Source organism: Drosophila elegans, unplaced genomic scaffold, assembly GCF_018152505.1.
Source record: "Drosophila elegans isolate 14027-0461.03 unplaced genomic scaffold, ASM1815250v1 contig_208, whole genome shotgun sequence".
Taxonomy (NCBI): Eukaryota; Metazoa; Arthropoda; class Insecta; order Diptera; family Drosophilidae; genus Drosophila; species Drosophila elegans.
The window spans coordinates 11,949,003-11,974,252 of NW_024545578.1; the positions used below are offsets into that span (position 1 = coordinate 11,949,003).

General features: G+C 37.5%; 4 protein-coding genes across 4 annotated transcripts; 1 reads left to right on the top strand and 3 right to left on the bottom strand.

Annotated features, from left to right (window-relative positions):
- Window positions 1-820: 820 nt before the first annotated feature.
- On the bottom strand, window positions 821-1,556 carry LOC108135542. Its single transcript, XM_017256290.2, has 2 exons — window positions 1,337-1,556; window positions 821-1,104 (listed from the first exon to the last, which is right to left on the bottom strand). Exons 1-2 carry the CDS (start codon window positions 1,407-1,409, stop codon window positions 839-841), a joined length of 339 nt encoding a protein of 112 aa, XP_017111779.1. The 5' UTR covers window positions 1,410-1,556; the 3' UTR covers window positions 821-838.
- Window positions 1,557-2,397: 841 nt separating this feature from the next.
- LOC108135614 lies at window positions 2,398-21,594 on the bottom strand. Its single transcript, XM_017256429.2, has 8 exons — window positions 21,576-21,594; window positions 21,104-21,278; window positions 14,642-14,721; window positions 4,762-4,924; window positions 4,593-4,700; window positions 4,129-4,293; window positions 3,965-4,065; window positions 2,398-3,557 (listed from the first exon to the last, which is right to left on the bottom strand). The coding sequence occupies exons 4-8, from the start codon at window positions 4,874-4,876 to the stop codon at window positions 3,096-3,098; spliced, it is 951 nt and encodes a 316-aa protein (XP_017111918.1). The 5' UTR covers window positions 4,877-4,924; window positions 14,642-14,721; window positions 21,104-21,278; window positions 21,576-21,594; the 3' UTR covers window positions 2,398-3,095.
- A 547-nt stretch (window positions 21,595-22,141) lies between these two features.
- Window positions 22,142-23,289, top strand: LOC108135669 (probable 28S ribosomal protein S26, mitochondrial). Its single transcript, XM_017256504.1, has 2 exons — window positions 22,142-22,417; window positions 22,758-23,289. The coding sequence occupies exons 1-2, from the start codon at window positions 22,209-22,211 to the stop codon at window positions 23,224-23,226; spliced, it is 678 nt and encodes a 225-aa protein (XP_017111993.1). The 5' UTR covers window positions 22,142-22,208; the 3' UTR covers window positions 23,227-23,289.
- Window positions 23,290-23,445: 156 nt separating this feature from the next.
- Window positions 23,446-25,164, bottom strand: LOC108135668 (DNA-directed RNA polymerase III subunit RPC4). Its single transcript, XM_017256503.2, has 4 exons — window positions 24,772-25,164; window positions 24,334-24,713; window positions 24,189-24,257; window positions 23,446-24,132 (listed from the first exon to the last, which is right to left on the bottom strand). Exons 1-4 carry the CDS (start codon window positions 25,008-25,010, stop codon window positions 23,567-23,569), a joined length of 1,254 nt encoding a protein of 417 aa, XP_017111992.1. The 5' UTR covers window positions 25,011-25,164; the 3' UTR covers window positions 23,446-23,566.
- Window positions 25,165-25,250: the final 86 nt, after the last annotated feature.

The following is a 25,250-nucleotide window of genomic DNA, read 5'->3' on the forward strand; positions in this document are numbered from 1 at the left end:
TGTTGTTGTTGCTGTTGTTGTTGCTTTTAATGTTGCTTTTTGAGTTGCGCTCTGAAATGAAAACTGCAGCGAAAGTCAGGACATGGAAAAAAGCGAAATTTTTTGCAGTCATCCCGAAAAGTGCAGCCCTGCAAAATCTCTCTCTCTCTATCTCTTTCTACGGTTCGCGCTCCTTCTCACTCTATCTGAATGGCTTCCATCTCTGTCACTTGCAGACACAGACAGTGTGAGAATGGGATTTGCAAGGGGGCCTTCTGTTTTCTGTTTTGGGGAGTTGCCCTGGAGTTTGGGACTCTACTGTCTGGCTCCCATGCCCAAAAAACTGGGTTTCGAACTCCACCCGCAGAGTTGCTATGACAACCAACCGATATTCCAGAGTCCAGACTGGGTGTTGCCAAAACCCGGCCCTGAAAATACGAGCAAAATATCCAACTTCTCCCCCAAAGCGCAATGGGTCAGTGTACAATTATTTTGTCAAAAAAAAAAGAAATCAGTAGAGCGAAGGTTGTGGTGGGAGTTATAGGTGATAAATATTGGACTAGTAACTTAAAATAACTTATTACAGAATTTATGATCGCCAAATAAAATATTTAAAATGTTTCTATCACAGAAAATCCACAAAACTTACAGAAGTAAAATATGAACAGGACATGAATTTGAATTCTAAAAACTATTATAATAGTTTTTTGTTAAGTAACATGCAATTGAAAGTTGGTTTCTCTAATTTTTTAGACCTATCTTTTTGCACTTCAGATATATTTTATATACGAAATCATGCAAATATATCAGAAAAATACTCAATAAAATTTCCGTAAATAAATAAATTGTAATGTTTGGTTTATTGTCTTTGCGGTGTTCTCGCTACTGGTGGTAATATGCCAAAGTAGCCACTACCCATGAAGATTTGCGGTTCAGCAGGGCCACTGCCATCCGGATTGGTCTTCCAAGTGATCGTGAGACAGGGCTCCCCCGATTTGGGGTCCTTGGGAATTGTGATGTGGTAGTTTTTGGCATCTTCCGCCCTAATATTATGTTTAATTAGGAAAACTGGTCTCTGAACTGGCGGCAGTTGTTGATGAGTTGTTTGCTGCTGAGTCGAATTCACTAAAAAGTGGGCGGGATGTAAAATAAATAAATATAGTAATTTTATTTAATTAATTTAATGTGTGAAATTTAGTATTTATGCTCTAAAACAGTTTATTATCTTGATTTCTATTTTAGGAAATATCGTTGATAACGTTTAGCATAGTGTAAATTTTAAAACGTAGAATATTGAAGGAATTTATTATCGAATTTCAAAAATAGCCCCTATATTCCGCTTCGAATTTAAACTTACATGGCTGGCTCCATGTGCAGGCAATCAGCAGCGAACAGAAAGCCAGAAACTTGTGCAACGTCTCTGATTTCATAATTTATTTATATGTGGGCTATGTGGAAATATAAACAAATACTGTTCTTGTCTGGCTTCCTATACTAGATGCAGCAGTTCTATATTATCTCCCGATGCCAAATACGTCCTCACTCCAAGCGGTCTTAGCTCAAACTGTTCGATCGCCTGAGAAGCTCGGGATTATTGGGCTCTCACTCTCCGGCATTATCTACCTGGTATTCACTGGGCTACTTATCAACTTTTCCTGAATGAAATGTATTTGTAAACAAAGCTCAACGCAGTAGCATCGATCCCAGATTCTGAATCGGGAGCTGATAACGGATTTTATATGTCTCTGAGAACAAAGGAAAAATCTCTGCACCAGTTTTTTTATGGGGTCATCGATTGCTCAAGACAATTGGCACAATCGGGAAGATAGGCTCGAAAATTGTAAAATTACATATTTTTAAGTTTAAAATTTTTTACTTGTTTAAGAAAAAAAAACCAATTTGAATCCACCATTTTTTAAATGGGTTATCTTAGTCTTTTTTTATGCATACGGTTTTGTCTTACAAATTTCAATGTGTGTTAATTATTATTTGCCCGTTTTAATATGAATGATATTTAATTCGTCAGTACTTAATATTTTTCTATTAAAAACACATCTCTGTTAAGCTTAACATTTTTGCTATTATGTAAACCTCGTGCTGTTAACTGCTTGAATGTGAACCGCTTGCTTTTAGTATGCCAAGGAGAAATACTATACAAATAAAAACTAGGAGACCCGGCTTGTTCATCCAAGTTTCGAACCTCGTCGGAAATCCGTGATTTGTGCTCACACAGTCTCCACAGAAAATGATTTAAAAATAATTAATATTTAAATAATACAAAAAAACGGACCCCAAAAATTAATTCCTCCAATTATATTAATTTTTAGCTTTTATTTATTATTTTCTTAGCTTACAAAGAAAAACATGAAACACATTTTTCAATTAAATTACAAAAAACTAATCAAACAAGCTTAGCAATTAATCTAAGTGTCTTTAATAGTGAAATCTTAGCGCAACAATTATTATTATCCATTTAGGTTGATTAACGCTTTTAAATTAAAGTATAGCTAACAATAACATATAATTATCGAATCTATTTGAAACTCGCTCATTTTCGCCTTGACTTAAACTTAATTATAAATAACAAATTGTGTCGTTTTGATTTTTATGTATTTTACAAATGTTGCTTTATAATGCTTAGGCTTAGTTTGTTTCTGTTAGATATGAATATTGCAAATTAATTAAATGTAGGTTGGTATTACAGAGTAACACGTTTTCGTGGCTAATTCTTTCCAATGTGCGGGGGACTGGGCGGGGTCTCAAGGGCACTTGGGGAGGTATGTATATTGAAAATCAAATACTTCTGGGGAAATTCAATTCGAATTAAATACTCTTGCCTTGCCCGTGGACGGAAACCGTTGCTTACAGAAATATTGGCCAAGGCCAAATGAATAATATGCATCCTTCTTGGAAGACAAATGAAAATGAATTTTCAATTTGCAGTTTGGGAATTATCAATTAATTAATGACGGACACTTCAAAAAGATTCTAACCTTAATCTTGCTTTGTGTCTTCTTTTTTTGCTACTGTACACAGTCTTTGTATGTATATATTTTTGTTTGTTTTTTCCGTTTGCTGCTTGTTGAAGGGCTTAAATCTAAGTGGTTGAAACCATTTTACACCTCGGTGCTGTGCGTCTGAATGCGGACCTTCTTCACGCTTCCATTGCGCCGCATCGGTGGCGAACTTCCGGATCCGGAATAGCCGGGATTTTGAATGCCCAGCGTTGGATCCGGCCGGGGTCGGGGTTTTTTCAGACTCGATCGCAGTGGTGATCGTGTCACTGAGTCGAGGGTTGACCCATTGGAGACGCTGGTCACCGTCGTGCTCATGGAGGCCACACTGCCAGCCGTTCCCGCTCCATTCCGGATCCCACTGTACGGCTTCCCGGAGGCGTCTGTCACCGAAACGCCGTTGCGACTGCGCGGCTCCTTGAAGCCCGGATTGTTGAACGTGGTGGCACTGCCCGGAGATGCCGCATCCAGCGCCATCGTCGGATCTCCTCCGGGACTGCGCGAATAGATCACATCGTAGAGGGCGGCAACGAACAAAGCGATGGTCAAAACAATCGCAACGATCTGTAAAATAAAATGCAACAAATTAATATAAGCATAAACAAATACAATAGGCAATCAAAGGGCGAAACTTAAAACCTCTTACGTTGTATTTATTATTATAATTAACTTTTAACTTTAAATGGCCACCAAAATTAATAGTATTCAATGAGTGTTCAACAATGTAAAAGAGAGTTTATTAAGAATAAAGATCTACGGGTATATACTTATATACTTATAATGTCAGGTTAAGCTTTGACCAATTATGTGTAATCTACATAAAAAGAAACAACGCTTGAATTATTGTTAGTTAATTGCAAAAGAAAAAAACTAAAAAAAAGACTTCTTAAGTATATACCATCTAAGAGTACATCTATAATTTCGCCTGATTGCTGCTCACGCAACTGCATGAGTAATTAACTATAAATCACCTGTATATAGAAGGAAATGCCCCGCGATATCTTGAAGCCATAGCGCTCCTGCTCATCAATTTGTAGAGCAAACAAAACCGTCGCTATGATAGCCAGTACACCTGCAAAAATGGCAATTAAATAATGTTTCTTTATCGCTTCTAGTCAAAGCCATCGGAACTCACCTCCCAGCAACGCCAGCATTAACTTCACTATCACTAGAGTTGTATAGGGCAATACCACCTTCTCCCTAGATGAGATCATCGCGTGTTGAATGACCGACAGAATGCAGAAGATGCCCAGCACAGCTGAGCTGCCAATGGCCAGGAGTCCACTGACAAAAACTGCATCTAAAATGGAAAATGGGCAAATTAATATTTATTTAAGGCATAGCAATTGCAGATCTGTAAACAAAGCTTGTTAACAGAGCTTAACAATTGTCTTTCAAATTTGCTTTTATTTTATAATTATTTGTGGTTTTTGTTCCCTTTGTAACTTTTCAAAATATATTTATTATTTAATTTTTAAATAATAAATATATACATTACATTGTAAATTTATAAACCTCTTAACAAACTACCATTTTTTAGTGTATTTTTTATAGCAGCTAACTTAAAAAGCACCACAACTAACAATTTTAGGTACTTACTGCTTAGCCTAAACTTGGATACATCGTTGCCGCACTTCTCGCGGTTATACGTCAATTGCTTGCAGACCTTAAACGGCCCGAAATAGCCTCGATCGAAGTCATAGCCGCCTGTTAAATGAAAAACATATTAGATTAATCAAATTAAAAATATTGTACGGTGTTCACTCACCCGATGGACTATCATAGTATCCCCAGATGGGTATGCCAATGGCCACAGATGCCAAGGCGAAGCATACAAACCCGAGACAGGTCACCCCAGCAGCATAAAGTGTCGACTTTGCCATGTTTTACTGTACAGCATAACGATAACAATGCAATTGAGATCCAACAAGCTAAAAAGAAAAACGAACAGACATTAGCATTCTTTTCCAGCACTTGTATAAATAATGAAGAAATCATTATGCCAAATGATGTCAAATGGCTATTAACTTTGAGCTACATTTGCCAATCCAAACGGAAAAAAAAGTCATTGTCAAGCGCATTTGGAATGAGAACAAGACGATAAAGAAGCTTAGCTGTTACCCGAAAATCTCCTTACATGCATTAGCAAATATTCTTACAGGGGACCCACCCATATGACATGCTACTTGTGCCTCGAAACACACTTTGTCATCCTCGCATCGAGCCGTGTGTTCTCATCACGAACAATTAGATCCCATTCATACATAAAGAGCTACTTGCCGTTGACCTTGAGATTGCATAAAAAAAAAGACCAAGAAAAAATTGCTTACGCAGAGAAAAATCCATCTTTGTGTGGGTAACATACGTATTTGTAACCAAAAGATACACAAAAGCTCTCAATTCAGTTTTTCTCTGTTTGCGTTTTTCTGTAAGCGGATTTCAGCCATAAACCGATTTCCTCTTACATGTAATTAAATGGCATTTTATAAAAAAAATTCTCGAGTATCTATATCTATAGCTACCCCTAAAGACAGACTCAACGCGAGGAATGCCAGTTATTTTTTGACAGCGCTCGGCTAATTGATGAGCTATTAAAGAGTGCGGTGCAAAAATAGCATTTAAGAGGTAATTGCCATAACGAGATCAACTGGGCGTATACGTATTTTTTAAAAATATAAGTGATCTGGTGTATTGTAAGAAATATTGGAGTATAAAGATTGCATGTTAATAAGATATTTAAATACTGTGGCTATTAATGTTAATTTAGGTAACTAATTAATTATCAAAATAGTAAGTCTTAACTAAATGATTGTGAGGAGTGTGATCCCATTACTGAAACAGAAATTATTGAAATTGAACATGTAGATTATTTGCTATTAAAATTAATACATTGTTTTCTTTAAAATGTTAAATACAATTTTTCATATTGACTAAAACTAATATTATATAGGCTGTTCCTAAAATCTTGGTCTTATTCGTATTTGAGTGTTCTTTAAGTACAGTAGACTCGTATACATCATAAATATTTTATTTCGTTTAAAATTTACGTATTATATTTTCTTTAGCAACTATTTTATCCATTTATAAGTCATAATTTGTCTTGTGGAATCTTTTCTACGCATCAACTGAAGAACCTCACTGTGAATGTCTACTACCTTCATGCTAATAAACTTAACAACCTTCTCAATAAGCCACTCAACTTCCCAACTCCCCGCGTAGTAGCATAAATAGTATCACATGCAAGTAAGTTGAGAGTCCTCGGTGACAGCGAGCGATCGCAGCGAGCATTGAAATGCCAGAAACCAGAAACTAGAGACACACACTTAGTCACTGCTTGATAAATCCAAATGAATCCGAGACGAGGTTGCTTCATCTTGGCAACTGAATTGGAGTGGCGACTCCGATTTTGACGATGTTCGCCAGACGCTGTTTGTTGCTCTTAGCGGTAAACAGTCTGTCGAGGGAATGCAAACGCGAATCTGGGGGCGGGGAATATGTGCCGTCCGCCTTAAATTACCCCAATGAATGCCGCTGATGGTTCTGCTTCTTGACTCGAATGTTGGCCAAGAGGAAGGCTCGACTTTGCTCGCTGAAGTGGAGCGGAGATTTCGAAAAGTTCTTTGGAGATTTGAGCCCAGATTGGAAAATCAAAAGTAAAAGCCATATATATTTTATAGCATTGAATTTATATTTGTTCACATCGCGATGTAGTAGAGTAAATAAACTTAAAAGTATGTCAACTAACAATTTTACCAAGGTGCCATAGAATATTTAAAATAAATTTACAATTGATAGTACCCAACCGATAAGTAAGTAAATTGTTCTTCCATTAATGATTTAAACTTAATATTTCTCTGAGATATTACAAATATTTATTGATAAAAACAAAAACATTAAAGATACAAATTTGGGCGTCTGGCTTAACTTTTCTCCAATTCTAGTTTTCTTTTTCTATCTACGAGTTCATTGTGTTCTATTCTTTTTGCTCCTCCCAATTCATTCTGCCACAACTTTGTTGTGGGGCTAACAAATGGCAGGTAACCTCCGAGTCGAAGCTCAAGCCAAGCCAAAGTCAAAGCAAGAGCCAAATAAACAGCTAAAGCCAGGCCAAGTCAAAGTCAACGGAATGAACTTTTCTCAATTGTGTCACGATTTTCAACTTGCATAAATTTCCGATGAGATACGATACTTCTCTCCACTTCCTTTTTGATCCACCACAAAATAAAGACCCGTCGCGTGGCCTCTCTTATTTTTTGTCTTCAGCCTCCTTTTTGGCCATCACATCGGTGATCGTGTGTAGGTGGTCGAAAAGACCGAGTGAGGGTCCAAAAAGCGGTGATCGGGATTGGGGACTGAGTTACGGAGCTCTGGGCCATTTTGATTGCCCGGCGTGATTCAGAGGTGATGTGCATATGTTTTTATGATTTACAAGCCGTGCGTTGGTGTGAAGAGAAAATGTACAGTAAACATGGCTTGAAACCAATATAAAAAATTCTTACAATTTAATTGCAATAAAAAAGGCTTTAATTAATTAAGAAATATAAAAATTTAGAAAGTAGATTGGGAAAAAGATACGTATTTTCTTTATTAATATATTTTAAAAATTTTTAACACAAATCAATTTTAAGTTGTAGGATTTTGGTTTAAAGTTCCAAATTTTAGTCTTATTTAGAGTGGTTCGCGGTAGAATGGTTCTACTGTTGATGTCAGATATCTTGGGTGCCGCTTATTGAGTGGCCAACACGACTGGTCAAGCCACCAAGTGTAATTGTCAGCGGGCCGTCCGAGCCAAGTCAACCATCGTAGACATTGCTACTTCGTGTGGCAGCCACTTCATGTGGGTTTCCCGGTCTTTCGGTCTTTCAACCCAAGCAATAATCATGAATCAAAACTTCAAAGACAGAAAAGATCTTTAAATCTTACAGAAATATAATGTTGTATATTATTAACATTTCTGCTTTTAGATGTTAACATTTTTTCCAGTTCATTTATCCCCAACTCAAATTATATTTTTAACAAACGATTGCATTGCATGTTTTTGTCTAAATAGAGCAAAGTTCATTATTTAATACTTGCAACTAAGACGTAGTTGTATATATATAAGTACATATTAAACTCGTAAATCCTTAAAAAAAACACTCATTGTCAATTGTCGTGCTTGGGACCCATTAATACCGACTTAGTTACTTCGATTCGACTTATCTCTGACACAACTCCCAACTTAAAGTTCAACTCGAACTTTTCCATTAGCATTTCAAAACCGTCCGCAGCAACAAAACCAAATCAATTAACTTGGGAAACGAAAGCCAGACAAATAGAGCAATTTAACGGAGATCACAGTTAACTAAAAAAAAAGAAAGGCCAACAACCTTCTGAGAACTGTCCAGACCTAACCAATTTACTCCAGACCCATTAGTTTCACTCACTTAATCAACAGAATGCGCAAATTTTTCCCGACGAAGGGCCAACCTAGCGCAACCCAAATAAAAGGGAACTTAGACTAATGAAAAGTCGCTTTTCCGCGGAAATTGGGTCACCAGTGGAAAGCGAGACAGCCGGACCAGGAACCCAGACGGGAAATTTACTTCAATTTGTCGGCCGGCTCGACTGGGATCGAATCGCACGCCTGCAAATCAAATGGAAAAACGTGTCGCGGACTCTCTAATGGTGCCCCTTACCTTTCCACCCCTCGGCTCACATTTCCTCACCTTCATTCTCCACCTTTCTGCTATTGATTTTCACCCGAATCGTGGTTGGAATTATTGTTTGATTTTATTACCCTGGAATCCAAAGGTTATATTTTTAGATCTAAGGAGAAATGGTACTCATTTATATTTTTCATTTTTAGATCTTAGGAGAAATTGTACTCATAAGTAAATTTTTTTTTAGTTTCCATAAAAAAACCCTGCACATGTTTTTAATAAACAAACAAAAAAATAACTTTCAAGACAATAAGTGTATTAATTTAAAGAGATAAAAAAAATTATCACATGAATTATAAATATACAAAAATATTATCATAATAGAGGATATCTCAAAGTTGGTAGTTAAAAAAAGCATTCAAAATCGTTGTTAGTTGGCAACGCGAGCTAAGAATTTTCCGTGCTGTATTTTCTTTGCTTTGTTTATGTTTGGCCGCACTTGTTGCCATGGCAAAGTGCAAAACAGGCCACAACAGCTGAGGAAAAGTTTGTGCTGTTTCTGCCTTTGCTGTTGCCTTGGAAAACTGTGCAAAATTGGGCACAGTTGAAATGCAATTTGCTCCTTCTTTCTTTGGCGTAGTAAACACACACTTTGCAAGCCAAAGTCAAGTGAGGTTTAAACTTGTCTTAATTGAATGACAGAACAGGTAACTAACGAAATTAGGATTTACTTTGTTGACTCGAATTGGTAAGGTATTGGTTGAGATTTCTTAGTGGTTTAGGGAATGGATAAAACAATACATAAAAAACACTTTTGAAAGTTATTGGACTTTTTTACAAGAACAAAGTTTCTTAAAGCATAATTTTATCAATTTTTTACTCATATTATGAATATACGGTTTTAAAAATATGGACTTTTACTTTTAAAATACAATTTTATTTAAGCGTTCAGAAGTACAGTTTCGTTTTCTTTTGTTTGTATGTAATTGTCTTATGTAATTGATTGTGATTATTTTGAAATCTTTTCTTTCCTACCATCAACATAAGAATTGATTGAAAATCAAAATTTAGAACAAGAGATATCCGCTTGGAAGCTGAATAGAAAGCAAAGAAATAACTTCCGCTAGATAAGAAGATCTCAGAAGCTATTTATGAAGCTCCAATTTCTGAAGAGAAGACAGATTCCCAGGCCACCGAGCACAAAGAACTTGCATGCTAATCTCTGTTCAAATACAATTTATAACTTGGGGCGAAAGATAAAACTCAGGTAGGTCGGATGGTCTTGGAAATGGGTCATACTTGTTTCTAGTAATGGAAATATGTTAGTCCAAACTGTATTCATCTTCGTTGGCATCTTTCCTGCTGGGTTCGTAATTGCTGTTCTTGTTTGAGATGTGGTTAACACATTTCACTTCGGGCTGCCAACGGAAACTCCCGTCTACTGTCTCTGGTTTGATCCCTATTTTCCACTCGCTTCTGTGTGAAGATTTTCACGTTTCGTTGAATTGTGAACAACTTTTACTTTGCAGCCGCTTCTTTAAACAATTCGTTTTTCTTTATTTGGGTGAAAGTTTCTGCTTGACAAAAGCCCTAGACGCAATCTATATGCTTGCGATCTCATTCGCTCCCACTCAGCCAAAAGTAGTTTAGTAAACTGTCAGCGTTTTTCATCTTTTTCTATACTTTTCAGCTAGTATTTATCTATCGTTATGACAAGCGTGCAACATGCTGCAAGTGCGACAAGTTGTGCAAACAACAATCAAACTGCCAACGCCCTCAAAAACTTGTTCGCCAGCCCTTACACTGCAAAAACAAATACCAATTTTGTAAAAAAAAAAAAAAAAAAAATGGAAATGTTTATCCTATTCGTTTTCTGCTTAAATCTTGAAATCTGGTAAAAACTACTAAGCTAAAATTCGCTCCACCTGAACATTTTTAAAGAATTAAAAAAAAATTGTGTTTAAACAAAACTTCCGTGAAAACTCCAACATCATCTTTAGCTGAGAACAAAATTTTATGTATGGATGGCGATAAGTGTAAGAACAAACTATTTTCAGGTGTAGGCATCCCACAAAGTCCTACTGTTTCCCAACCCCTTTTCATATGTGTGTCAGACATTGTCATTAGGCAAAAAGGAGGAAAAGTGGGAAAGCGTATGCCGTCCCACTGCTGAAAACAGTGTGTTCTGTGACCAGCTGTTGGTGTTCCACTTAGTGTCTGTGTTCCATCTTTTCCACCATCTCATCCCCCCCATCACATTTAACTGCCCCCACCCATGTCATGGTTGTTATGTTGTTGCATAGGTAAAACCGTTATTTACATAACATGTGCTGCCATTTACATTAAACGGTTAACCATCTTCTTTGGCCGAGTCAAACAATTAAGCATAATTGCCATGAGGCAGGCAGCAAAAAGGAAGGGTAGAATATGGCGACAAAGGGGCACAATTTGAGGAATTTTTAGTCAGGTCTTAGGTATTACGTCTAAGAGGTGGGAAAACTTGAATGTATATAGAGTCTAAACAGTCGTGTTCCAACGTTTTACGATTAACTCAACTTAGTTACAAGTAAGGCTGTAAAACGGACAATTTTATGAGTTTTATGCATACCCACGTATGGATAAATTTTGTTAAGTGTTTAGCAAATATACTCAATTCAACGCAAACCCTTCCAATTTCATCATAACCATTATCTGAAATGGTTAAAAATGTTGAGAAGTATTACAATTATTAATAAAAATACTCCTATATTATAATTTATAACCAAAATAAGAGCTTTTGGCTTGGCTAAAATGTTAAATACTCAATTTGATTATATAGTTTCTATATGGAGCATATGTACATATTTATTTCTTAACAAAATACGCCCGATTTTAACTAATTCTAAAGATATCTTAGGTTAAGCTAATGTTATGAAGTGTAACCCAATTTGATCTGCTTCAATTGCCACCCAAGGCGATACTAAGACGTTCTGCATTAATATGATGGCCCATTGTCGTCTATTCATTTAATTTGCTTGTGCTAATTTCTCGCTTGATACGGCAAAAGTCACACGAAGAGTCAATAGAAGCGGACAGATTGAGGGATAGAGGTACAGGGGTTTGGGGATCGGCCCGTGGATATGCTTCGGTCGATTCAATAAAGTCATTAGCTAAAGTAGCCAATGCATTGGGGACGTTCGCCGGTCCATGATGAGAGCAGAATGGAGCGGGTTGCAGCTCACTGACTTGGCAAATGGAAAATGCAACCAGGCAGTGGCAGATGCTGCTCCTGCACTCAAAGAAATGTCTTGATTTAGGTGAGAGGACAATTAAGTGTTTTAATTATTACTTTTAGAGTTCATGGTCATATAGTCGAATATATTTGAGAACTTAAGTGTCGGGAATTGCACTAAAAACACTTAAAAAAACTATTTTATTTAATTTGACAAAATATTTTGAAAAAATGTACCAGAAAGTGCACTTTAAAAAATGTTAATATTTTTTCAGTGTATTGCTGCTGTTGCTGATGTAGCTTCTGCCCATGTTGCTGCTGTTCATGTTGCTGATGTTGCAAGAACGACTCATGTGCATGTATGTGCGCATTGTTAATGGCCGCCGCTGGCAGTTAATAATTCTGCGTGCCGCTCTCCACGCCCCAAGGCGTTGCCAACTAACTAACTAGCTAACCAACTCCCAAAGATGGTCCGTTATCTGGCCGAAAGGCGATTTATAGCCCAGAAAAGGAAGTAATTGCCATTTATCTATTTGAACTTGGTTTAAGCCGCAAGCCGTTGGCTTAAATATAGGCGTTTGACTAAATGTTTGGACTTCATTTGAAAAAAATAGTCTTCATATAAAATACCTTGTAGATTACAATATAAATTACAATACAATTGCAATAATTACAATATAATTTATAAGTGATAAATATGTATAAAAAAAACTAATCTGCTAAAGTTACTGAACCAAGTTTATGTGCTTTCTTTTAAAATATTCCAAAGAATAGAGTTATTTTTTTACTATGAACACGCGATTAGGAGATTAATTATTTGTAATGTAATAATTAACCCAGATGATTTATGAATTAACTATCAATACAAATTTAAGCCCAAGATATTTTTTGAGTTAAAGTGAAAAATGTATAGACATTTTTAGCCAATTGAATCAAATGTTATATCGATTTACCACATGTCTAAGCACATAAGTTCCGATTTCTTTTCTTTTCTTTTCTTTTTTTTTTTCTTTAGAAAGCCAACGAATTCGATCTTAACTTTATTTATTCGCATTAATTCACTTTACACCCTGCTAGACCTTTTCCTGCTTTATCAGATTTATTCAACATTGCAACTTCACACCAATAAATAAATAAATAAACAGATCAGAACAGAACAGAACATAAATGCCTGGTACGAACAGCTCCCATGGGCTCCACAAACTGCTCAGATGGATGTAATGGCCAACTGGCACTCAAGTGTGTCTGCATTTGGATTTGGGTTTGGGTTTTCACGGGGGAAACTGCTCACCGATGCAGTCGATAAATCACGTGCGCTGCTCATCTCAAACGGCGATTGTGATTGTGTCAGCCGTGGCAACGGCAAAATTAAAATGCTGTTGCCATGGCTCGGACTTTTTGGTTGGCTAATTAAATAGGCGAATGTTTTGGTTATAGCTTTTCCTTTAGCCAACTAATTAACCATTAAAATCAAGTCAGTGAATAAAAGAGCTTCCGGAAAAGTAAGTGTCATAAAGCTGGGGCCATCAACCTTAAAAGATAAGTAAAAGCAATGTTTCCCCTAAGAACTTGGTATTTTAAGTGTTAATTAAATAAAATCAATTATTAAATATTTTTTATTTGAAAGGTTGATAGACGAATAACTGAAAGTATAAAGTATTCATAAATTTCCCCAAGCATCCCACGCAACAATTGTCTAGCAAACAAGTTTCTCTCATATGCAGATAAATATATACCCCCATGAACTCCCACATCAAAATGGAATTAACATTATGTTAATCAGTCGCAGATATTGTTGAAAAACAAGTTTTCATTGTCTGTAATGAAGGGGAAGCCAAAGGTTAGCAAAAAGAAAAGCCTCTAATGAGGCGGCCGCAAATACTTCAAACGTAACTTGAGAATTTCTAGCTCGATTAAATAGGCATTGAATACGCATGCTCAAACGTATGTTTCAGTTGAGTCATGCGAATATTGTTGATCGTCTTTTGGCCGCTGCCCTTTTAATGTAATTTAATTTGTGCCTCATTCCAGTTGTCAGTTATTGAACCGGTTGCTGTTGTCTTTTCCCCTTCGGCTCTCGTCCATTTATTAATTTATTTATGATTGTATTACTCAGTGCTTTAGAGTTCAAGGGTATATTGCATCAATAATAAATTTGTTTAAAAAATAATGTAATTGGAATAAAAATGTTTATATTTAAAGAAACATATATAAAAAACCAACCAATAAATTAATGAATAAAAACCGAGAATACGGTAACTTATTGTCGTAATAACAGTTTATGTTCTTTGTCATCGTTTTTGGGTTTTTAAATTACATTTATGCACAAGCAGTGCTTCTTCATTTAAATTTTTGTTTTTTGAGGTCCACGCGGCGTATACTTTATGTCATCATTTAATTATGTTGCAAAACAAGTTACATTTCTTTCGCCTCTTTCGCATAAATGTGCGTAAAAATTAAAATGAATGAGAATTGAAAAATGTGCCGAAAAGAAAGACAGAAGCAGTATCAGGCGCGGTTCAGGTTAACAACCTTGACCGCGAATTTTTATGAGACAGTAGAGTGGGGAACATTCTTTTATTTGACTTTTCTTGGTATGGAATTTAAGCTGAGTCGGCAAATATTTTGTTTTCTCAGTAAAGAAAGCGATAAAAACATTTGGGAACTTTATTATTCGTTAGAATAGCTTTAAGACTTGAATGGGAGTTAAATTTTAAATAATATTTATTCCAAGCTGATTAAAGTTGACCCCAAAATTTGGTGTAAATTATATTTGTTTATCCATAAATACTTACTTTCAACTAATTTTATAAATCCATTTTATTCAGGCAAACTTTAATTTTTCTTCTGCTACAATCCATGACTCAGGGAATATCTGAAAGGTGCAGCAAATACAAATAATAGATTAGAACAAAGTTGTACGCAATATTTAAAGACAATAAACCAGAATGATTTCTTGGAATTATCGACTCATATGTGGATAAAGTGGCACACTGGTTATTCTTAACATGTATAGTAAAAAGCCTTTAAGAAAAAGTTAAAGGAATTGAGGAAACTACCCAATAATTGATAGTTTTACCTGTAGTTAAAATCATCTTACCAACAAGATTACATTTCCTTACAATAAATAAGGAAAATACATTTTTATCTGCTATTATCATCTAAAACTTTATATATTTGCTTACAAGATTATTATTTCCCATTAAATCGAAGGTCGGTAATCACTTCCCTTAATTAAAAGGTAAACTCATAACGCAACCTAACTAACAACCATTACTTAAACTCTTATCAAAAAGAGGGGAAAAGGGGCTAGCAATCGTGCCTGGAATCGCCGAGTTAAAATTGCATGACAATTACCCCAGAGACCCGGAGAGTCGGGCAAGAAAACTTCAACGAAATTTGTATGCCAGTTGCGCAGCAATGACAATGGTTAATGGAACCTCCTCGCAGTCGTCCACCTCACCGCCCCTGCCACAAAATTGCGTGAATCACGTTAGTCAGCAGTGTGACAATGGGTGAAAAGCAATCAAAAGTACTTAAAAACCTTACCGAAAGTTGACAAGCAACCAAACAATTTGAAACAGCTTGGTTGATGGCTTTCTAATTTCCTCATGTTTCTTCTCCTTTTGGGTTGCGTAAAAAAAAACACTTTAATTAGAGACTTGAAGTGCAGCTGTATTATAACTGACCCCCAAACAAAAGTTGAACGCCAGGCGGGCAAATTGTTGTCTCTTTTTGTGGTTTCTTTGTGTCAGTTTTGTGTTATGCAAGTTGGACAAAAAGAGAATTCAGAATATTGTGATCAATTTAAGTCAAAGCATTTCGTAATCGGAGTACCGTTTAATTAAATGAAAATTGATTGGCCAGTAGATGCATAAAAAGATTTATGGCCATTTTCAATAAATTTAATAAAAATCTGAATTCATTTATCAGACTCAATTGTAATTGCTAGAAATCACATAAAACGGAAATACGTAAATATATTTTATTGCTGCTTTGCAGTTAGAACCAATTAACTTTAGAAGTAAAGTAAACTTTGTCATCATTGCATGTTAAAAAGTTATAAAACCGCATTTTACTTAAATCCGCACTTCCCAAACTATCATTTTAAAGAGGAAGACGAGTATTATAATTTCAAATTAGGGTTTTTAATTAATGTAGGTTTTAATTACTATCATAAAACGCAAGTGGTTTTTAACAAAGCAAGTAAGCATTCTGTTAGTTTTCTTTCAATGATGTTTTTAATTTACTTCAGAAAAATAAATTACCTTTCTATTTAATCAAATTAGTTTTGATTTAAAAATCATTTCCCAATACCTCTTTATCTGTTTTAAATTTGTAATAAATGGACAAGCTAAGTGGTTTGAATGGACACTGCCGGCGCGTATTTTCTCTTCATATTAAGTGCTGTTTTTCTATCTAAATGTTTTCAAACAATAGCCAATAGTTTTGGAAGTCCATTAAGTTTAGTTAACAATAATTTTGACCAAGTTGAGTGCTGCACTTTCGCTGAAAGCCTCACCCCGTTTAATTGCCAACAAAAGCTTCCGTCTAGGGGCAGCTCACTTTTTCATCTAATTTCCTGTTCGACAATGGGCAAAAGCAGTTTCAATTTCGAGTCAATGCAGCGGGAACTCCCCTCTCGTACACTCAAAAAAAAAAGCATAATGTAGAACAATAAATGGATACACGTAATCAAAGTTAAAGCAAAACATGTACAAAAGAATCGCTGAACCGCAACCTCCATCGAAAAAAGAGACGGCCAGCAGTGCACTTACATAAATAGCTGCATAAATTTCAATTAAAATGCAGCAAAATAAGAAAGAAATAACAACAAGATATAAAACCGCTTTGGGAATGGACCCTGTAGAAGATGAAGAAAACCATTCCAAACTCAATTAAAAGGGCACTTAATTACGCAGTCAAAGTGTGCAAATGTGAGAGCATGAGAAAGAGAAAGGGAGAGCCATAGAACGTTTGCAAGAGAGAATGCCATAAGTCAATTTGCATAAGACAAGCTTAAGTTTGGATTGACCATGAAGCTGACTGCGCAGCCAATGCAAGATTACAGTAGAACTGCGGCAACGACAATGTACCTTCTTGCAAACAAGTTTTGCGTAACCACAATTTTGAAAGAATCTGTAAATGCTATAAAAAAGAAAAAACAATTTAAAAGCAATTGAATGAAAAATGTTTATAACTTAACATTTTGCTTGATGAATATTACAGAACACATTTTATTTTTTCCTATTTTAAAAAGTTAAAAAAAAAACACTTTACATATATACGTAATTAAATAAAAACGTTTTTTATTTTCTTGAGATTTTAAATAGCCGCTAGTAAATTATGCAATATGGAAAATATAAAATGAGAAAATTTAGAAAATAAACTGAGAACGTTATTTAACAGAAGTATTGATTCTCAGATTATAATACTATATTTAAGTTGAAGTAGATATGATTTTAGGTCTACATATAGATCCACGGTTCCATAGACAAGGCCTGTGGCATGTGACCCATGCGTTAGCCCTCTCTCTCTCTCTAACCGTGTTGCTCTCTCGCTCTTGGCAATGCACAAAATGCTGACCACGCAAGTGTAACATAGCCAGTTGTTGTTGCGGCTGCTGTTGCGTCTGCGCTGTTGTTGCTTTTTTTCCAATGTTATTTGGCCACTCAACCAAAGCTCCCCACTTCCCACTGTCACTTCCCCCCGCCCCTTAAAACCACTCCCCCCGCCTCTTTCAGCCACTCAACGCAATGCCGTCGACCTGCCCACATTATGTAAAACTGAAAAAATCCGATAGGCGTGGTCGCCAAACAACACATGAAAATTCTTTTACACGCATGCAACCTTAAAATTGTTTACTTTTTTTGTTTTATAATACAAAAGGAGGAAAATGCGCATCATGCATTTAACCAAAAATTGGTTTCTACCTGTATTTAGCTATCTAACTATATAGTATTTGATTAAGCATTTTTTGGGCTTAAAATTTAAGGAAAATAAATGACTTTTTATACACGCATGCATTTATATTTCTTATTTTATATACATTTTATGGCATAAAAAGAGTTTTTTTCAAAATTGTTTAATGCATTATCGTTCTTACAATTTAAAAAAAAATTTTTCGGTGCACTTACAAAAACAATAAGAAGAAGAACAATAACAACGACCAGTTTTTGGGGCCTAACGGTGCTTAACGTCACCTACTTTTCATTTTGGATTTTGGTTTCTGTTTTTTGGTAGTTAAAATACCTTTTCTTATACATATGTGTGTGCGTATTTACTCCTCTAACTGTTAAAACCGGTTTTCTTTTTTGTTTTTCTTCAAGAGTTCGGGCATTGAAAACGAAATTTATTTTGAAATTATGTTAAGAGAAGAAATTGAGAGGAGAAAAGGTAGACCCGTGGAGTTTTGACCGAGTTTTCATTTCGTTGGCACTTGAGAAAAAGTTTATCTTGATTTTATTTATTTAATTTTATTATACCAACAAGGCTAGGATTTTGTTAGAACTCAAATAAATGTAATTTTTTTCATAAGTTTAAATAAATATCAGAACCATTGTAAAATAACTTGATATTTAACTTCGAATTCAACTTAAAATGTAACCCATATCAGATCAAACAGCATTTGCATATTTTAACCATAAGCCATATACTCGTAACACTCCCCGAACTTGATAAGTTACTTGAGAGATAAGACATCCAAACGTGACCATCACGAATGGAGAAAAAGAATAAGAAGAAAAATAATACATGCATACGAAACCAAAACGTTAAAAAGTCTGGTAAAAAACGCGTGCCAGGGTCAACTCAAGTCAATTCTTGTAATAAACCCAACATAAAACTATGTGGAATATGCATATGACTTGATCATCTTTTATATGAGACAAAAACTAAAAAATTCTAGATTCCTATCTTTATTCATGAACTATTACACTTTTATTTTTATTATTTTTAATGTGCAGCCTAAACTAAACGGAAAATACTTGGCTCGCTTTTTCAATTTTCGCTTGCTTACTCATTGATTCCCTGTTGGCGTCGCAACACATAAAATGTTGTTCCAAAAATAAACTTAAAGGCAAAAACTTGGCGTGCCTCAGGAAGTTTTTATTATCCCAGTTTTATGAGCCCGTAAAACGCTTCATCGGCTGCCTGACTACTGTTCCCTTGACTAAGAATAAAACATTTTTTCAAGCAGGCCAACACTTTCGCTTACTTGTGCTTTGGCTAATTTTACGTAAGCATATCCCACCTCAAATGTCCTAATTTCCTTCCCCTAACTTGACTTTTCCGCTGTATAATAGGACAACTCAGTCAGGATTAGGTCACATGGGCTGCACCCATTTTCCGTTGGCCAAAAAGGTTAAGTTGGTAATTAAATTTGAGGTCAGTTCTTTAGACGGCTATCTAAATGTGGAAGGTTCCTGCCTTTGTTGTCGAGTTTGCTAAAAGCTTTTATCTGCGAGTAGGAAATGTAATGAATTCCCTTGCGTGTCAGATTGTCATCATTTGCCTGAGATCATCAGTAGGGGGTCGTAAATATAGTTTGTCAATCTTTCGCTTGGTTGAGCGCTTTGATGGAAGCCTAAGATGGTTACAAAAAAATCATGCCACATAACCAGGAAAATACTTCTAATGAAGGGATTTTCTTAAGTGCTCCCCAGACCAATTTTCTCTGTTGCCTTTGGACCTTAGAATGTGAATTTGTACTTGATAACCGGTTTTTGGGGTTGATTTTAAGCTTAATGATGTCAGCACCTGGAGTTGTTGACTTTATATGTTTAAACTTTATTAACTTTGAGCCAATTTCAAGCGCTTTTATAAAGTTATTAAGAAATGTTGAATATGTACACAGTACATATTTATTCTAATTAGAACAAAGTTAACAAACATTTTAAATGGAACATAAATCTGCGCTTCAATGGTTCGAAAATTTTAAAGCATGTATTACAAATATCAATTTTAAGAACATATTTGTTTCGAACATGCTTGAGAAGTTTAATTTTAAATTTCAGGCCTCACGATTCGCTGTTGTTTGCCTGCTTCAAAATGTTAATTAAGTGCAAAACTGCACTGCGACATTCTGTGACAATTATTTTGTTTTCCAACTTCCAACGATGGCATGAAGAAGAGGTGTAGTTTTTCTTAATTGCTTCACAACATTTGCTAATTAGGTTTTACAGTTGGGGAAACTCTTATCAGAATTTGCGAATTCCCTCAAAGCACAGTGAAAAAGTTTGCATATTTAAGTTGAAGTCAAAGCCCCTCTGCCGGATTTTTCCCTATAGCCAACACCTGCTAAGCTGCCGTGACTGAAAGTCATTTAAACTGTTTCACTTGCTGAAGTTGTTGCTGCTGCTAGCATAATTATTTTTGTACATTTTTTGTTTAGGTTTTCATACTGGTAAATAAATTTGCAAGTAGATTTTACACTTGCAGAGTCGTTCAAGGCGAGACTTTTGACTTTTGCGTCGTGTAGTGCAGTGCCCTGAAGTTGTAAATCTTTTTTGGAATTTCAAATGAGCTTGGTTGATAAGCCAAACGGTGTTATGTTGGTGGGAAAATTGTTAGCTGTTGGCAAAGAATATTGCAGGTTTGAGAATCAGTCTTGGATATAACTTATCGTTAGACTGAGTTCAGTAAACAGGGGATGGTTATTAAATATATGTTTAGCCAGATAGTTCCATCGTGCAATGATTTCCCGTTCTTGTATCTTGTGTATCGAAGCCCATCTGTATCACGTTCCCAGATATCAAATCTCATTCCATAATCAACAGATTTATATCTCAGCAAACATTTCTGTGGAGCAAAGAGATCGAATCATTGAATAAGCAGGATAAGATCGTTTACCTTATCGGTACACGGTGCTAAATTTTATACACATTTCTTGACTTCTTTTCAAAGTTATTTAAGGTGATTTAATGTGATTTCCTATTTAATGTTTATCCCAAAATTGTAAGCACAAAATATATATTTTTTTAAACTATGCTTAGCATTTGAATTCTTCAAGTCTTTAAAGCAATTTTTAAGCCGTATACACTACCTAATAGATTGGAAGAAAAATTGAAAGTTAAATAAAACTTTATTTATTTAACTGATATGCAAAATTGAACATATTTATAATATTGTTAAGCTCGACAATCCTATTGCGACACCCCATTTGAGACAATATTTACAGTCCAACCAGCGCGAATTCCCATTCCAATCAGAGGTAAACAAAAATCAAAAGCGACAATATCAAAAAAATGCCAACAAACCTGTACGAGTTGTTCGCTGCTGCTGCGCTGTCGCTGCCGCTGCCTCTGTCGACGTCGCTGTCGACGCCAAGAACTTCGTCTTGAAAGCTCTCAGGCGGAGATGTTGTTGTTGCTACTGCTGCCTTTTTGCATGTGCAAAACCGTGAGAGCAAAAGAGAAGGAGATGTGGAGCCCACTAATACACGCGCAATTTGACAGGTAAGCGAAACACGTCGCAAAGAGAAGAAGAAGAAGCAGTAATGAATGATCGTCGCTTTAACTTTTCGTTTGCGTTGGTATGCGTGTGTGCATTTCTGGGAGTTAACTTATAACACTTTTTAGCCTTGGAATTTCTAAATTAATAATGCACATTCCACTCAGGTTTTAACTTCTTTCACTTTTGAATATTCAACACTATTCACACACACACACTTGCGAGGCGCGCCGGCTGCGCAGGCGACTTTTGTTTTAAATAAACCCACGTACAACTTACACCACGGAAAAGCGGAGTATGTCGAATTTTAATGCGACCAGCGCGGCGATATACAAGTGAATGAGCAGTTACTTTTCGTACCTTCCCGTCAAGTTCACCTGGCGGGAAAAGCTTTTAAGCCCGAGCTCAGCGCAGCGCAATGGTGAGAAATGAGCTAACGCGTTGAATATCTAGCTATTTTAACGACAAATCTGGCGGTTTGTTAACACTAAATTGACTCACTTAAATTACTTTCTTGAATACATAAAAATTTATTAGTACTACTTTTTTTTCTGAATGTAAGTAAACTAGCAATAGCAATGGATCGTACATAATTCTTAGAAAACCAATTCTTAAAACCATATTTTGCATTATCCATTTAGCATGCCAATATATGTATGTATTAGAAAACCATGATAAGCTATGCATACAAAATTAAAAGAAAAAATACTCACTATAATGTTTATTTTTTAATTTGAATATAACTTTTATGTAGTTTTCCCCTATTGCTATATCTAGTTTTGGCTAAATCGGCCAGCACTAACGGATCTTCCAATCGAACTTTATTGAACTAGTTCATCACTAACAGAGTTGCACAACAGTTCAGCAACGGAAAAGTAGAAATTAATATTCTTTAATTAAACTGCTTAAATAATGCTGCGTGCCGGCTGCCAACTGCTGACGCAGTCCTCCCTGCCCGCCGGAAAGACGGGCGGCAACAGTTTCGCCCTGGAGTTCGTCCGTTGGCGCCGGAAGCCGCGTTGGCTGCCGGTGGCCAAAAGCAAGATGTTCCGCGTGCCCGAGCGCAAGAAGCAGACGGAGGAGGAGCGCACGGAGCTGATGAGGCTCCACAACCAGTACAAGTAGGTGGATGTACCCATGTAACCACAGTTTCTTTAGCTGGGGTTAAGTTACCCCGCATTCCGCGACAGAGACACCTCATCTACCAAGTGGTTAATATTTAACAAGCTATAGAAGCCATCTTCAGGTTCCGTAATCCTTGTAACCACAGATTCTTAAGTGCTTATAAAGTTATCCAGAAATCCCCGCCAGAATAATAACTCGACATAGGTTGACATGGGACGAACCAACGTTCCATTATCTATGTAACCACAGTTTCTCAAATTGGAATACATGCCCAACAATACTTTCTAAAGACATTCAAAAGAAGATCAAGTTTTCAATAGAACATTTCTATTACAGAACCCAGCTCCGCTCAGTGCGTCAGTTTCTCAGGGAAGAAGTCGTCCGCCATGAGGAAACCTCGACCGCAGACCACATCGTGCTCACGCCCGAACAGGAGGAGGCTGAGTTCCAGAAGTGCCTGGACGTCAATGCGGCCTGGAATGCGACCATTGCCAAGGAGCGGGATCAACGTTTGGCCAAGGAGCGCGAGGAGAAAGTGGCCTATGTGCAGGAGCGACTGGATGCTCGACAGGTGCGCGAAGAGGAGCGCAAGGAGCAGGCCAACCAGCGGGTTCTGCTCGAGATCGAGCGCTCCAAGACGTACATTACCAAGGAAACCTTGGACGCAGCCATCGAGACCGCCTTGGCCAATCCCGTGGACCACAACTTCGCCATTGATCTGGCCGGAAATCTTTACCAAGGGCGCAGCACCTCACAGCTCCCAAATGCCAGTCCCGAGCCCAACCAGCAGGTCTTGAGTAATTAATTGATTGTCTTAGTTTGTTGTTATATTAAAAATGCTTTTTAGCTTAAAATGGTTTCTAACGAACTTGATCGAATCACTACTTGTAACTTTAAAATAGCAAACAGGACTCTAAAATTTGAACAATATATTAATTGATAAAGATTTTGATTAGCTTAACTAATAGTTTGTGCCCGATAGGTTATACAATCCGACTGTCCCTTAAGAATATCAAACCGCGTATTACAAAATTTCTATATTTAAAGTTTATATACGGCATTTAGAGTAGAAATAACTTAGACTTAGGCGCAGCCTATTTACAATTTTACATATCTACTACGGGGGGGGCTGAATGAAGGTAGTGCTACGTGTTGGGTGCCTGATTCGTTCGTTTGGCTGCCGCCTCCTGCTGCTCGAAGAGGTGCACCCAATCCGGAGTGGCCTTTAGTTTGGCCTGTATGGGTCCCAAATTAATCATGTTTCCGCTGCGCTGCTCGCGGTTCGCAGTAACAGACATAAGCTCTTGCAGGAAACCCGGATCGAGACCCATGTCCAAATCAAAACGGGTATCCCCCAGCTGGAGTTTGACGCGACCCGATTTGTACCGCAGGATCTTTCCGATTTGTCCCTCTTCCAGCTGTCGTAGTACACTTCCCTTGGCTCCGCTGGAGGATTTGGCTGCAGGACTTGAGGGTTCCGATTCACTGGCTGCTTGGGGATCCGCTTTAGAGGGTTCTGTGTCCTCCGGGTCATCACCCACACATGGCAGCACATCCGGCAGCTGCATCAGGAAGATCTGCGATTGACTGGAGTCCAGAAAGTTGCCAATGCTGCGCGGATAGCGACCGTATTGAAGCGGTAGTTCCTCTAAGCTGGCAGCTTGCACGGCCACATGCAGTTGCTGCAAATGCTGAGCAACAGCCAGAGTGTCTAAAAGCAACGATTTTGGTTAGAATAGAGTAAGATTATAAGTGCAGCTTTATTACCCTTTTGGGTGGAGGTTTCACTTGTGTCCTCGGTCTTCACAATCGGTGTCTTCTGGGTGGCCCAAAGACCTGGGGTTTAAAATAAATGGTCATCAATATTAGCAGTATTATAGAGAAAAAGTATTGAATAAACTACAACACATACCTTCCTTCAGCAGGATGGGCTTAAGGGCCATCTCAGTCTTGTTCGCCTCCTCTTCGCTGAGCTCTGCATCGCTGGCATCCGACTCGCCGAGGAGTTCCTTGATCCTTTCGCCCTGGCCCTTGTCGTCCTTGCGATCCACCCGTTTCCTGGCCACGGCCACCTCCTCGCCGGCCCTGGCATACGCCGTACCATTGCCAGTGGATCTCCGCATGTGGACATCGCCGGCTCCTTCGGAGAAGAGTCCTTGCGTTTGGATGAGGGTGGAATTGCCCCCGCCAGCGGAACTCCCACCACGACCACGTGTTGCTCCTGTCCCATTGCCACGCCCACCCCGGCGTCCGCCTCTGGGTTGGGTGGTGTCCTTGGAGGTCTTGACATTGCTGCAATTTAGACGAGATGATGAAATTAACGATTACCTTAGGATATCCATGTACTCACGCATTTTTGTTCCGCACCGCATTCAAATTGGGGGCGAAGACCTTTTTGCTGGCTGCTCCAGCGCCACGCCCACCTAGGGTCAAGTCGCGGGCGGGAGTCAGCCTGGTCATTCCATTGAGTGTCTCCAAGGGGCGTGTCCCGCCCCCAGACGGACCATTATTAGTCGTGGAGGACCCACTGGGTCCACCGATGGACGAAACTGCTGTTGCTGTGGTGGCCGTCATCCGCTTCGCTGGCATGGCGTCCCATTCACGCCGCCCTTCCCCCAGAAAAGTCGGCAGAAGAAGCTGCGACCTAATTTCCCTGAAAATTCGCTTGTTTTCCTTTGAAATTCGCGTCGAGTCGACTTCGTCGGTTTTCCTTTGAGGTTAATAGGAGACCAGTGTTGAGAAGCGCGCGATTACGTGTCCACATGCCGATACACCGACTTGCCGATAGTAAAATTCGAAAAAACATCGCAAAGACCATTTGAAGCGATA

Excerpts from the sequence above, each read along its gene's own strand:
- LOC108135542 (XM_017256290.2), bottom strand. The coding sequence starts at position 1,409 with ATGAAATCAGAGACGTTGCACAAGTTTCTGGCTTTCTGTTCGCTGCTG. Across the intron at positions 1,105-1,336 it reads CTGCACATGGAGCCAGCCAT|TGAATTCGACTCAGCAGCAA; the intron begins GTAAGTTTAAAT and ends CCCACTTTTTAG.
- LOC108135614 (XM_017256429.2), bottom strand. The coding sequence starts at position 4,876 with ATGGCAAAGTCGACACTTTATGCTGCTGGGGTGACCTGTCTCGGGTTT. Across the intron at positions 4,701-4,761 it reads ATACTATGATAGTCCATCGG|GCGGCTATGACTTCGATCGA; the intron begins GTGAGTGAACAC and ends TTCATTTAACAG. Across the intron at positions 4,294-4,592 it reads ATCCAAGTTTAGGCTAAGCA|ATGCAGTTTTTGTCAGTGGA; the intron begins GTAAGTACCTAA and ends TTTCCATTTTAG.
- LOC108135669 (XM_017256504.1), top strand. The coding sequence starts at position 22,209 with ATGCTGCGTGCCGGCTGCCAACTGCTGACGCAGTCCTCCCTGCCCGCC. Across the intron at positions 22,418-22,757 it reads AGGCTCCACAACCAGTACAA|AACCCAGCTCCGCTCAGTGC; the intron begins GTAGGTGGATGT and ends TTTCTATTACAG.
- LOC108135668 (XM_017256503.2), bottom strand. The coding sequence starts at position 25,010 with ATGCCAGCGAAGCGGATGACGGCCACCACAGCAACAGCAGTTTCGTCC. Across the intron at positions 24,714-24,771 it reads GCGGTGCGGAACAAAAATGC|CAATGTCAAGACCTCCAAGG; the intron begins GTGAGTACATGG and ends TCTAAATTGCAG. Across the intron at positions 24,133-24,188 it reads TGAAACCTCCACCCAAAAGG|ACACTCTGGCTGTTGCTCAG; the intron begins GTAATAAAGCTG and ends CGTTGCTTTTAG.